Source organism: Perca flavescens, chromosome 21 (genome assembly GCF_004354835.1).
Source record: "Perca flavescens isolate YP-PL-M2 chromosome 21, PFLA_1.0, whole genome shotgun sequence".
Classification (NCBI taxonomy): Eukaryota; Metazoa; Chordata; class Actinopteri; order Perciformes; family Percidae; genus Perca; species Perca flavescens.
In genome coordinates this window covers 13,322,843-13,335,023 of record NC_041351.1, presented here as the reverse complement: position 1 = coordinate 13,335,023, position 12,181 = coordinate 13,322,843, and the positions used below count along the sequence as shown (strand labels likewise).

Here is a 12,181-nt window from a genome sequence, read left to right as displayed (position 1 = left end):
CGAGAACCCTTTTGCAATTATGTAAGCACATAATGTAATCTGAAAACTGCTGACCTGATTAAAAAAAACAATGTAACTGATCTCAGCTGGTGTTCTGTCTGTAATTGAGTGGAATGGATATTTCTAAGTGACTCCAAACTTTTGACCGGTAGTGTATTTGACAGCTCTTTTGATTTTTCCACTGAGAACGTGTTGCTTGTATTAAATATATCTCTGAGAAAAGAAAACACTCCACCTCTGCTGTACTAACAGCTCCCTCAAGTGGTCACAGAGTTGACCACATAAATGTTTTGTGTGTGTGTCCAGGAGACTGCAGGTGTCCAGACCCATGGCTGGGCTGTATCATGGAAGACACAGGGTATGCACTTTTTATGTTACAATAAATAATTGTACATTAAGAAATATTTCTCAAAATTAAAAAATAGAATTCTGTGTAAATAAAGATGGACATATTCTGCCCCATCACTTTTTGTGAGTGAAATATGTCTCAGTAAAGCATCCAAAGCATATTAATGTAGCTTGTCAAAGTTACCAAAGTACCCAACTCCATCTTTATTTGGATGATATTAACAATATTTAAGTTGACAGGTTAACAAATTGTTTTCACACTTTGGAAGGTTTTAAACAATATTTAAAATTCGTCCAACAAATGTAACAGTGAGTCATTTCTGTACTTGTTTTTGTATCACTTAGTTACTACCTACCCAGGAAGTTCTCTCGCTGCAGTATAGACGAGTACCTGCGCTTCCTCCAACAGGGAGGAGGCAGCTGTCTCTTCAATAAGCCCAGCAAGGTGAGAGATGGTCAGTCATCATCAGAGAGGCTCTGCTGAGGGGTTTAATCACATCGATAGATCACACTGAGGCTTCTGCTATCTTCTTTCATTTGCTCCCTTAACTCTTGACATTAATTTTTTTGTTCCATTATCAACAAACAAAGCAACTCCGCTTACATTAAAGACCTGTTTTACATCGGTTAAACATTTTCAGTTTTGAAAACACACCAAGTTTTTCCAAATCCACAATACAGAGCAAATCTTCATCATCTCCAAAATAACACACACACACACGTATGCATGTATGTATGTATGTATGTATGTATGTATGTATGTATGGTCTCTGTGTAAATATATATATATATTAAATTGGTTTGAATGTATTTTCATTGTCTCTTCTGGTGATGTGCATTGTTTGACTCTATGGTTACGGTGCATACCCCCCCTTAGTTGTTAGACCCACCCGAGTGTGGGAATGGATATGTGGAGCTGGGAGAGGAATGTGACTGCGGATCACTAGTGGTGAGCACATTTGAATTAACTACTTTATTATTGTTTGTCTTATACACAAAGAGTTTAAGGACTAATTTTAACCCATTGATTTAATCACTGTTTTAGCCTTAAGCCTGTTAGTTTGTTATCCCGTCAGCAGGTTTTTGTAGTAATTTTTATAGGAATTTATTTAACAAACTGCTAAACTGTGAATTCTACTGGGGACTACGTTTATCCCACAACCCCTGTCTTTGCAGTATGTCGGATTGTAGTTGGATTGTTAAGTGTAGTCAGTTGTGTGTTCAAAACACCCTGACACTCATGATCTACAGATGTACTATAAACATCTCTCACCCATAGGAGTGTGCACGGAGTGGCGCCAACTGCTGTAAGAAGTGCACCCTTACCCACAATGCCATGTGCAGCAACGGGCTCTGCTGCAGGGACTGCAAGGTGAGCTGCTTTAATACATCACTTTAACTGGATAGTTTGTCACTGTTTCTATATGCTCTGACTTGCTCTGTTCCATCCCCTACTTCTTTCTCTTTTTCCTTCCGTCGTCTTCTATGGTTGTTGGTGATAGTACGAGCTGAGAGGGGTGACGTGCCGTGACGCTGTTAATGACTGTGACATCCCTGAGAACTGCATGGGAGACTCCAGCCAGGTACCCCAGACACATATGTTCCTTACAGAATCTAAACCTCTGATACCCACCGGGATGGTGAACTGACGGAGAATGTTCTCTCTCTTGCAGTGTCCTCATAACGTCCACAAACTGGATGGCTACATGTGTGATGCTGGACAGGTGAAGTCATACTATTTAATTAATTAATTTAATACATTTAATTAGTTGAATAAAACATATTTATCTTTTTGTCTGTCCTCCTCAGGGTCGGTGTTATGGAGGCCGCTGTAAGACCAGAGATGGCCAGTGCAGGACACTGTGGGGCTACAGTAGGTTTGGATTGGATATTGAGCTTTATATCTCCATGTTGCATTGGCCTTTGATGGTTAAAAGTTCGTGGCACACATTTTCAAACTTTTCTATTTTCTGAGAAGAGCTTTGTAACAATGAAAGCAAGGCCATGGGTTGTCGTGCAAAGACTGTGTTCTCTCTTGTCAGACTCAGCTGACCGGTTCTGCTATGAAAAGCTGAACTCCGAGGGCACAGAGAAAGGAAACTGTGGCCCGGACTCCAGTGGTCAGGGATGGGTGCAGTGCAACAAGCAGTGAGTGAACAGCATGGCTTCATAAAATAAATTTTGATAGAACATACATGTTTGTTGCTTTATTAAATTTAATTCGAGTTGAGTTTTTTGTTCTTAATTCTTTTTTTTTTTTCCTCCATTGTCTTCATCAGAGACGTCCTGTGCGGTTTGCTACTGTGCACCAATCTGACAGATAGGCCGAGGTTTGGTGAACTGCAGGGGAGACTCACCAGTCTGACCATCCACCATCAGAACAGATACATGGACTGCAGGTGAGGCAGCTTTTCTGTGGCAAATTGGCTGGTTTCAACAACAAGTTGAGTTAAACAAATACAGTAGGCTGCTTAACCAAATATAGATTCCCTACATGTGGGAAAGATGACAGAATTTGAATTTGTGGATTTGCATTTTTCTTGTTTGATTTGGTAGTCACACAGAGAGTAGTCTGGCATTGGCAGAAGTAGCTGTGTCAGTGCTGCAGTATGGTCTGGCTACACCACTTATCTATTCTGGGATAGGGAAAAAAAGCTCTGGCGTGTTTGTATTTCTTTAAATCTATCACAACTGCCCTGGGTGATGGTGCCCCTGCAAAATAGATAGTAGAAGATAGCGGAAGGGGAGGGAGATGGCCAGATGTCAGGCTTTATCTCAGCAAAGTACAGTCTATAAAAAACAAATGAGGGATGATTTTATGTGACCACCGGACCTGCAGGGGTGGCCATGCAGTGCTGGATGACGGCTTGGATATGGGCTACGTGGAGGATGGGACGCCATGTGGGCCAAACATGATGTGTTTGGAGCGTCGCTGTCTCCCCGTCACCACCTTTAACCTCAGCACCTGCCCGGGATCCTCGACCTCACGCATCTGCTCCCACCACGGGGTGAGTCTGTCACTGCTGTCTGACTTTTGCTGGTGGAAACAAAGCTTTGTGGGTAGTAAATAAGATATTGAATGCGTCCACTCAAGTTTCTCCTCTCTGTCTCGCAGACTTGCAGCAACGAGGTGAAGTGTATCTGTGATCCAGACTACACTGGGAAGGACTGTAGCGTGTTTGACCCTATCCCCATCCCCACCCCGCCAGAGGGCCCAGAGAAACACAGAGGTAACTACACTGAGCAGTTTGCCTCCACATAGTCCTTTTATCACACAGCCACAGTACAGTTACTCCGCACCTCTGTAAAATAACCTGCTGTGACAGAAAAATATGAACAAAACAAAAGTAATTTGTTTCCTCATGTTTTCCCCCAAAACACACACACACACACACACACACACACACACACACACACACATATATATATAACTTGTCTATACAGGATGTGCTGGAAATTTCCATCTGCATCTCGCTACAAAAGTAAATAACGCTCGGTGCCCGGATAGCTCAGTTGGTAGAGCGGGCGCCCATATGTAGAGGTTTACTCCTCGACGCAGTGGGCCCGGGTTCGACTCTGACCTGCGGCCCTTTGCTGCATGTCATTCCCCCTCTTTCTCCCCTTTCATGTCTTCTGCTGTCCTATCAAAATAAAGGCTGAAAATGCCCTAAAAATTATCTTTAAAAAAATAACACTAAATTACTAGATAATAATTTTTATTTTGTTACACTAATATTTACATGGCACACTGAATCAGATTTTTTTTTTTTTTTTTTTTAAAACTTGAACAATGCCCTAAGGCTTCTGGGTGGTTGTAGTGCAAATGGTAACACAAGTAGAAATCTCTTACATCTCATTAGCAAGTCTAAGAACATTTAAAAAACAAAATAGAAATATGTGAATGAAAATGGTTTAAATATATGAATTACAGCATGTTAAAGAATTTAGTGAGACACAAAATAAATGCATAAAAATACATAAATATAAAGCATAAAAGCTTAAACAAACAGCATATTAATGAAAAATTTCAACAATATGAAGAAAAATGAATTGACAATGTGCAAAATGAGCATCATATTTGGCAATTTGCAGGCTGCTGTTGCACAAGTCACTTGTTGTGCATCTTTAAAGGGGTATTTCACTGTATCTTTTGCCTAGGTGACAGTATTCTATATAAATGGTGCAGGACATGGGGCTGAAGGATCTTTTACCACCTAGGAATCTAGCTTTCACAGATCTAAACTACTTTTTGATGCTCGACAGAGATACAAAAAATACAATACAAAAAGATAAAGTATTTCTAATTTTTGGCACTCTCACATGTTTTTCTTTCTTATTTTTTCCCCCTCACTGGTTGATTCCATCACTCCCACAGGTCCCAGTGGTACCAATATTATAATAGGTTCGGTTGCTGGTGCAATTCTGGTGGCAGCGATAGTCCTGGGGGGAACTGGCTGGGGATTTAAGTAAGAGCTCTGGCATGTCTCCATCTGTGTGTGCCTGCTGTGTTCCTCTGTCAGCTAACACACATGCCTGTGGCTCGCTGCTGAATGCTCCTCTGCTTGCTGTCTGATCCATACTCACAACCTGAGACCATGGGGGTTTATTGTTAATGCTGGTGGTGGTATGGTAGGTGGGTTTCCATCTGTGGGTTTTGTTCGAGGAAGGGAGTTTGTATGATAGTACTTACAAACCCTCATTAGTCCTTTTGGCTAGTAAGCTCCTTGATGGCATTCCCATCATGGCATGAGATGATTGGCCACTTTGCTATATCTTTTTTTTTTTTTTTTTTTTTTTTGCTGAAAAAGGCTAGACTTTATAAGCTAAATTGGTATCATTGTAATGAGCTAAATGCTCTTTGCTGACATTTTATGGATCAAACCATTAATTTATTTATAAAGGAAATAATCATCAGATTTGTCCGTAATGAAAATAGTTAGTTTCAGCCATATTCAAGTATTTTCTCAACCAAAAATGCCAACAAGTCTCTGGCTCCAGCTCCTCTAATGTGATGATTTGCTGGTTTTCTTTGTTTTATATCATTTTGGATTAAATATCTTTTGGGTTTTGGACGGATGTCTCTTTGATCTCTGGAAAAAATGTGACGACTATTACCAGTACTCACTATTTCTCGACATTTTATAGACTCAAGATTAATCAAAAACACACAAGTGAAACTGCGATAAACTCTCACGCCATACTGTGCATCTGTTAAAGGAGAACTGATTTTACACATCAATCTTGAGTCGGCGCTGGTTGGGGACTAAAAGTTTAAAAAATAAAAAAGATGTGGAGTTGGAGTGAAGTAAGTTTACCAGACCTCTGTAGCCCGCTTCTAATCTCAGCTTGAAGTTAGCAGCTCAGGGCTACATTAGCCGCTACTGTCTGTGGTAGAGTTGCATTGTGGGTAATGTAGGCGCCAGGTTTTGACAAGGAATAGGAATATGTGGCATAATGAAACAATCTATATATTTTTTGAATCTGTCCCTCGTGAGTTTGACAGTGTTATAGAAGTGCAGTGATGCAGATTTCCTACAAACTCAAATAAAAATATGAATAGATTAATCAAGCTCTTTCCATGTTTTTCTCTGCACTACTGCATCTTCTTTCTGCAGTTTGTTTTTTTCACTCTACAATGCTGCCTTGCCTCGTGTTAGCTTTGCTGTGGCATGCCTGCAGAATGCAAAGAAACTAAAAAAAGGCGTGTCTGCAACTAAAATCTTTTGCCTTAATCTCATGACTGTGTAAAAGCTGCCTGGATACTGCAGTAAGTTGCTTGGTAGTAGAATTTCTGGATAACAAAAGATACAGAAGTTTCAAAAGCTACTTTAATGCTTTGCTTTTAAGGCCTTGGGTTCATTGCATGTTTTTGTTTTCTGTCACTCTGCTTCTTGCGCATATGAAACAAGAGTTGATGGTCTCGCCTGTCTTTCTACTTCACTTGTCACTTTTTGTCTGCTCTCTCCATTGTTCCTGCCTCACTGCGGATCCAGAAACATCCGAAGAGGAAGGTACGATCCTGCCTTACAGTGATGATCCTGAAAACGTTATAATCTTGAATCACCGTTCATTATGTCAACAGAATGCCATCTGTTTTATAAGAATCCTCTGCTTCTTCTCCGCTGAGCACCTTCAAGATATTTCTAAGTCCACACACATATATCAGTCACCTGCTTTATGGCCTTTTTTTTCATCTTTCAAACATTTTTTTTATCTAATGTTAATTTGTAAAGGGACAAGTATATAGCATGAACCAATGCCACATACCACACCATTTTTATAGCCTATGCTACTGTAGTTTGCAATACCCTTCCATAGACAGGCCTTTAAAATACACAACAATTAAGTCAATCATGATTTTACAATTTTATTTTAGAAAAATAACTATTTATATTCTATAATCCTTGTTTCATTATTATTTGTACTGCATGTCCCATAATTAACTTGGCTGCCATTTATAGAATATAGCTGCAGTGTCGCCTTTGTAATATTCATTTCATAAGACTTTCAATAATAAAAGGTGAACGCCTCTTTTAAGTTTTTGTTTTTGGTTATTTTTGTTATTTTTTTATGATCGATCTGCATTACAGCTGCAAAGATGAGTCGATTAGTCAATCAAAAGAAAATTAGTCTGCAACTAATTTGAAAATGAATTCATTAAAGTCATTTTTTTGTCAAACATTTGATGGTTCCAGGTTCTCAAATGTGCGAATTTCCTTGTCTTGCGTTGTAGTAAATTGAACGTCTTTGGGTTTTGGACAGTAAGTTGGATTCCAGGAAAATGGTCATGGAAATTTTTAAGTTTTCTAATGTCTTATGAACCAAACAAGTAATTCTAAAAGAATCATTCATTGCAGCCCTAATCAATCTTTTCCATGTTTTAATACATCTTAGCTGCTTATCGGTTCTGTCAGATTCCTCAATGTTTCTCTTTCTCTTCCCCCTCCTCTTTTTCTCTTCCCCCTTCTTATTGCCTCATCATTTTTCTCTACTACATTTCTCTTTATTTCCAGATCCTCGGGTTGAGTCGTATCTCTTTGCTGTCCTGTCTTCCTTACACTGTGTCCAGTCCATTCTGAGGAGACAAAACAAAGATGTCTTGCACTTACAGGCCCTCAGACTTTTCCGGTTTCCTTTTCTGATTTTATTAACGTTGTTTCAGTTTGTATTCTCCTCCTGGAAAGACTAATTATTTTTTTAAACTGCGGTATGGAAGCCCTGAAGACACATTCCTACCAGATATGAAAGGCTGTCCAGGATTGTCAAGTTCCAGAAGTTAACGACCGGTATCACCTCCTCTTTTGTGCTCTTTATTTATTTATTTTTCTGCTTCATTTTTGTCCTTGCAGGACTTACACACACAGCCCTTAACTTAAGTGTGTTTACTCAACTTTTCGGTTTTCTTGTCCCTTCCACTGGTTACAGCTGATCTTCTGCCATATGGACTGTTATTGTGCTTGTACCCCTTGAAGTGATTTCATGGAAGAAGGCCATGTACTTCTCCTAGTCTGGACTTTTTTGGGAAGCCTTCTGTTTTAAAACATATTTAACCTCATGGAGAACACACACCTCTCAGTGGTGTGACTTAAACTGCAATAGAAGTGTATAAATCATCAAATAGTGAATGTTGACATTTTATCTGTCTTGATGAGGGTTATTCTTTACATTTACATTCCACAGTAATAGCCATACTTTCTCCTTACGCTGCCTTTCATTATCAAACAGTAATCCATACTAAATCAATGCTTCTACATAATATGCATTAATGTATGAATGTATAGCTCAGGCCTGCAAGGAAGCTAGTTGTGTCTCTGTGTCAATGACATCCAAGTACTTTTCTGTACTACACACCAAATGTTTTCTCCCGCTGTATGATAATGTAATCCACATACAACTAATAATATGCATACAAGTATGCTGAATATGGGTGCTGATGTACATAGTGTATAATAAGGTTGACTCATTTAGACAGCAGTGACACACTGCCGCTATGAATGGAAGCACAATTCTGGAGAGAAAAGACTCTACCTGCCTCTCAGCGTAAAACTGCTCATTTTTGAAGATTTAATTATCTAAAGAGGATTTTGATCTTTGCAGTTTAGGGAAGTTTGAGCTCCTCTTGGTGTCTAAAATTGTTGGATGCCTGCTCATTTGGGCTACAAGAGAAAAATGTGCGAGTGTTGTATATTTCGTATATGCCTCTGAGCAAGATTCTCAAGCTGCGGAATTATGACACATTACAGATTTCCAAACTCTGATTTAACACAGGATATCCTCCAATGACACACATGCACATACATTATAATTTGGCTTATGTGTGCTCAGTCAAGCTAAGGTAATAGTAGAAATGTCAATCTCAAATGTGCTTCATCTCTAAATGGTGTCGGATAATTTATTTCTGACGGAACAGATCCATATGATAAGCAATAAATGCTGTATGCACATTTAAAAAATGTCAGAAAAATATTATCTTTAGAATGAAGAGTCGTATTCTGCAGCTTTCGTGTGCATCACTCGCTCTGTTTATCCTCTCTGGACATCTGAGAGTCTTAAATCTTAATGGTTTAGAAGATGTCCTCTTCAGATGTCCTTTGGTTGTTATTATGTACAGACTGCTTGAGAAGCTTGGTTTCACTAAATAACAATAAGGAACTGCACAATAGCACAGGTGCCGCAAGAGATGATCCAAGTTACACTGCCAGTGAACCTGCAGTAGCATTAAGGGAATATGTTGACATTTTCTCTGTCTCTAAAACAATAAAAAAAAAAGCTTAATGATATTCCTAATTGACAAAAAAAAGATGCTTAAAAAATGTCAATGTGCATCCCTTTTAATGATCTTAATTCCGTATACACGCTGTATAAAATCTAATGCTCAAGGACCGACTTGGCTGAAAGCTCAGGTCAAACTGTGTTTACCGCCACATTGCAGTTGGACTTATCAAAGGATTTTGGCGCAACATTGTTTAGTCTCACAGGAAGGTAACCAGTATTAGTTTATAATGTAAATACTCTTATTATTGTATATTAAATTACATATTAAAAACATATCTGAATAACTGTGACTGTGTGTTCCATTGGACGTGTGTCTGTTGTATAAATCCAGTTTTTTTTTTTAAAAGATGGTTGTTCTGCAGGATGTTTGTTGTGGAAACACTGTTGCTATCCGGATAGCAGTTTATCTCTTTTAGATCTGCTAAACTTCAGCTTGTTAGCATTTCCATTGTGTGCATGTTGCCATGTTAGCATTAGCATTTAGCTCAAAGCATCGCTGTGCCGAAGTACAGTCTTGCAGAGCAAGCAAAGACTCTTTAATTATTTATTTTTATCACGTTCAGTGAACTGAACACACGAGTTGCACTTAAAGGTGCAATATGTAATATTGTATGTAATACTGGCAGCTAGCGGTTAAAATTGTTACTGCACTACCAATTCAAAATACTGGAGAGTCGTTTCCCCCGCCCCCTCCTGCCCAGACTCGAAGATCACGGGGGTTGCCAGGCTGAGACCGCAGCATTCACAACAATGTTGCTAGACGCTTTTCTCACATAGCCAGACCTTACTCCACAGCACAGCGGAGTAGCTAACGGTAGATGCTAGTATCACATAGCCAGACATTACTCCACAGGTGGCTATATTGACAGTCATAAAAGCCCGTGCTCACGCGGAGCTCTGTAACCAACTGACAAACACACTTTTTCGGCTTAAAATTACAGTATAAACCGCTAAAAACACAACAACCTCACTGTCCTCTCCACACGCCAGTCAGGCACACTTCCTCGGCTTAGAATTACAATACAAAACGCTAAAAATACCACTACCTTGCCGACGGAACACACTTCATTGGCTTAGAATTACGGCAACAATCGCTAAACACACTGCAAAATCACAGTCCTCTCTTTCCGATTTACAGCCCCCCTCTCGTGGCTTAAAATAACTCACCTTTGTCGGCTCCAGCTGCTGAACTATACGTTGTAAACAGCCATGGGCTGCTTGCCTGGTCCTCCCGGTAACGTTAGCAGTTAGCAGGGTTAGCATGGCGGCGTTAGCCAGGACCAGTCGGGATCACTTTACTGGCTGTCTCAATTGTTTTTGCGAGTAACCAACTCAGGCACTCTAGCTACATAATTCAATGTGAGTACACAAATGTTGAAATGACAAAAAATGCCCATCCCTAGTAGCTGTGATAAATTAGCCTGAAGCTAATGCTTACCTGTTCAGGAGGAAATAAGCCAACTCTGCGTCATTTTGGGATCCAAGCTGTCTCCATCTTTCAAATACATTTCCAATATTTATCAGGGGGTTGTTACGTCTCTGGTCACGCAACTGCTGGAAACATGCTGTTTTCTTTTTTTATGTCATGTAGAATCTATCTCCGTTGATCCTGTTCGTTTGTTTGCTGCTTTCATGGCTGTACTACCGTTACAGCTGTAGCGCGCTGGGTTTACGTTTTTTACAGGTATATCTGGCAACCCGGCCTGCCTGTCAAACTGGGCAGTTGATAACAACACACAGATCAAACATAAACATAAATTCCGTCACGGAATGTAAATTTCAAAAAGAAACAATACTGACATTAGCATTGTTGTCAGAAAACATAGTATTTCAGTTTAACATGTTTCCTTAATATCTGATGAGGCATTGGTGTCATTTTTGGATTTATTACAGTACAAATATTACATATTGGACCTTTAACAGTTTTGTACAACATCTGCTGTTAAAATTGCTCATGAACAATTTCTGAGAAACTCACAATAGTGTAATAGTTCCATTAACATGTAACCTGTAATTAAAATATGACCCTGTTTAGCACTTAAAAGTAGTAATTACGGTAATGTCACAGTTTACCACTAAAATGAATCAAAAATGTAGTTACTGATCTGTTGATGTTATAACATATTCACAAACTTCACCATGATGCCATATGTGAGTATGTAAGTGTGTGTCTGGAGAAGGGTTTGGTCATGTCTATGCATGAAGCTATTATGAAAGTTCTCTTTAACCACTAAACGGTAATGATTATTTGTAAAATATTTTGTTGGAATTGATTGGAAATGTATTCCAGGATTAACACTATTCGATTCTTTATCTGCATTACATTAATAGTTACTTGTTATGTTTAAAGATGAAAAAGCTCTCATTTTAAAGCAATTAATGTAAGTTTATACTGTATGTTAAGGAGTCTGTGATACTAAAATAATAGATCCACAGTATAACAGTGATCATCAGCAGTGATGATCCTGAAGTGGTGAAGAGTTAACTTGAAACTGGTACTTGTAGTTCTTCCCACTTAGTATTCAGGTTGTATTTGTAAATATTTCTAAATATTTACAGGACGTCGGTGATGTTTCTACAGGTTGTGTGGCGGACTGGAATGGTATCTGTGTATCTGTTCCTCTCGCAGTAACCTAAGTATTTTGTTAATAAAAGTACAAACAAAATTCATGCTTAGTTTGCCATATGGAAGTATGAATTACAGCAATTCACAAGTTAAACATGCTTTATAATCTACTAACTATATACTATACTTAACAGCATAAAGTAAATACAGTGCTTCTGATAATTGTGCAACATTTTGTTTTGAACTTTGCCAAGTAATTCACCTTTATGTACATACAGTATGTATAGGTTATTCACTCATCTGTATGGTAATGTACAGTATTTTACTTTGATAAAAGTTTTCCATTTGTGAGCTTGTTGATTTGTTACAACCTTGAGCACTTGTATAGAAGACTCTAGTTTGGAGAAAGTGAAAACAGTTATTGACTTTTTCTTTTATTTCTTAAAAACATAGATACAAATGAGAAGAAGTCATCCAAACTGTGAGGACAGA

At 38.8% G+C, this 12,181-nt stretch overlaps 1 protein-coding gene across 4 annotated transcripts in view; it reads left to right on the top strand.

Annotated features, from left to right (window-relative positions):
- Positions 1-9,329, top strand: part of adam11 (ADAM metallopeptidase domain 11) — a 33,304-nt gene extending 23,975 nt beyond the window's left edge. For 2 of the 4 annotated variants that reach the window (XM_028567773.1, XM_028567772.1), the window contains exons 14-25: positions 307-358; positions 694-793; positions 1,226-1,297; positions 1,628-1,720; positions 1,851-1,931; positions 2,022-2,072; positions 2,158-2,221; positions 2,391-2,496; positions 2,628-2,747; positions 3,188-3,356; positions 3,464-3,578; positions 6,342-6,890. In XM_028567773.1, the coding sequence (XP_028423574.1) occupies positions 307-358; positions 694-793; positions 1,226-1,297; positions 1,628-1,720; positions 1,851-1,931; positions 2,022-2,072; positions 2,158-2,221; positions 2,391-2,496; positions 2,628-2,747; positions 3,188-3,356; positions 3,464-3,578; positions 6,342-6,595 (1,277 nt within the window). In that variant the 3' untranslated portion in view covers positions 6,596-6,890. Of the gene's footprint in view, positions 1-306; positions 359-693; positions 794-1,225; positions 1,298-1,627; positions 1,721-1,850; positions 1,932-2,021; positions 2,073-2,157; positions 2,222-2,390; positions 2,497-2,627; positions 2,748-3,187; positions 3,357-3,463; positions 3,579-4,723; positions 4,815-6,341; positions 6,891-7,361 lie in introns of those variants that run through there. The other 2 variants (XM_028567775.1, XM_028567774.1) reach the window with 2 other exon arrangements.
- Positions 9,330-12,181: the final 2,852 nt, after the last annotated feature.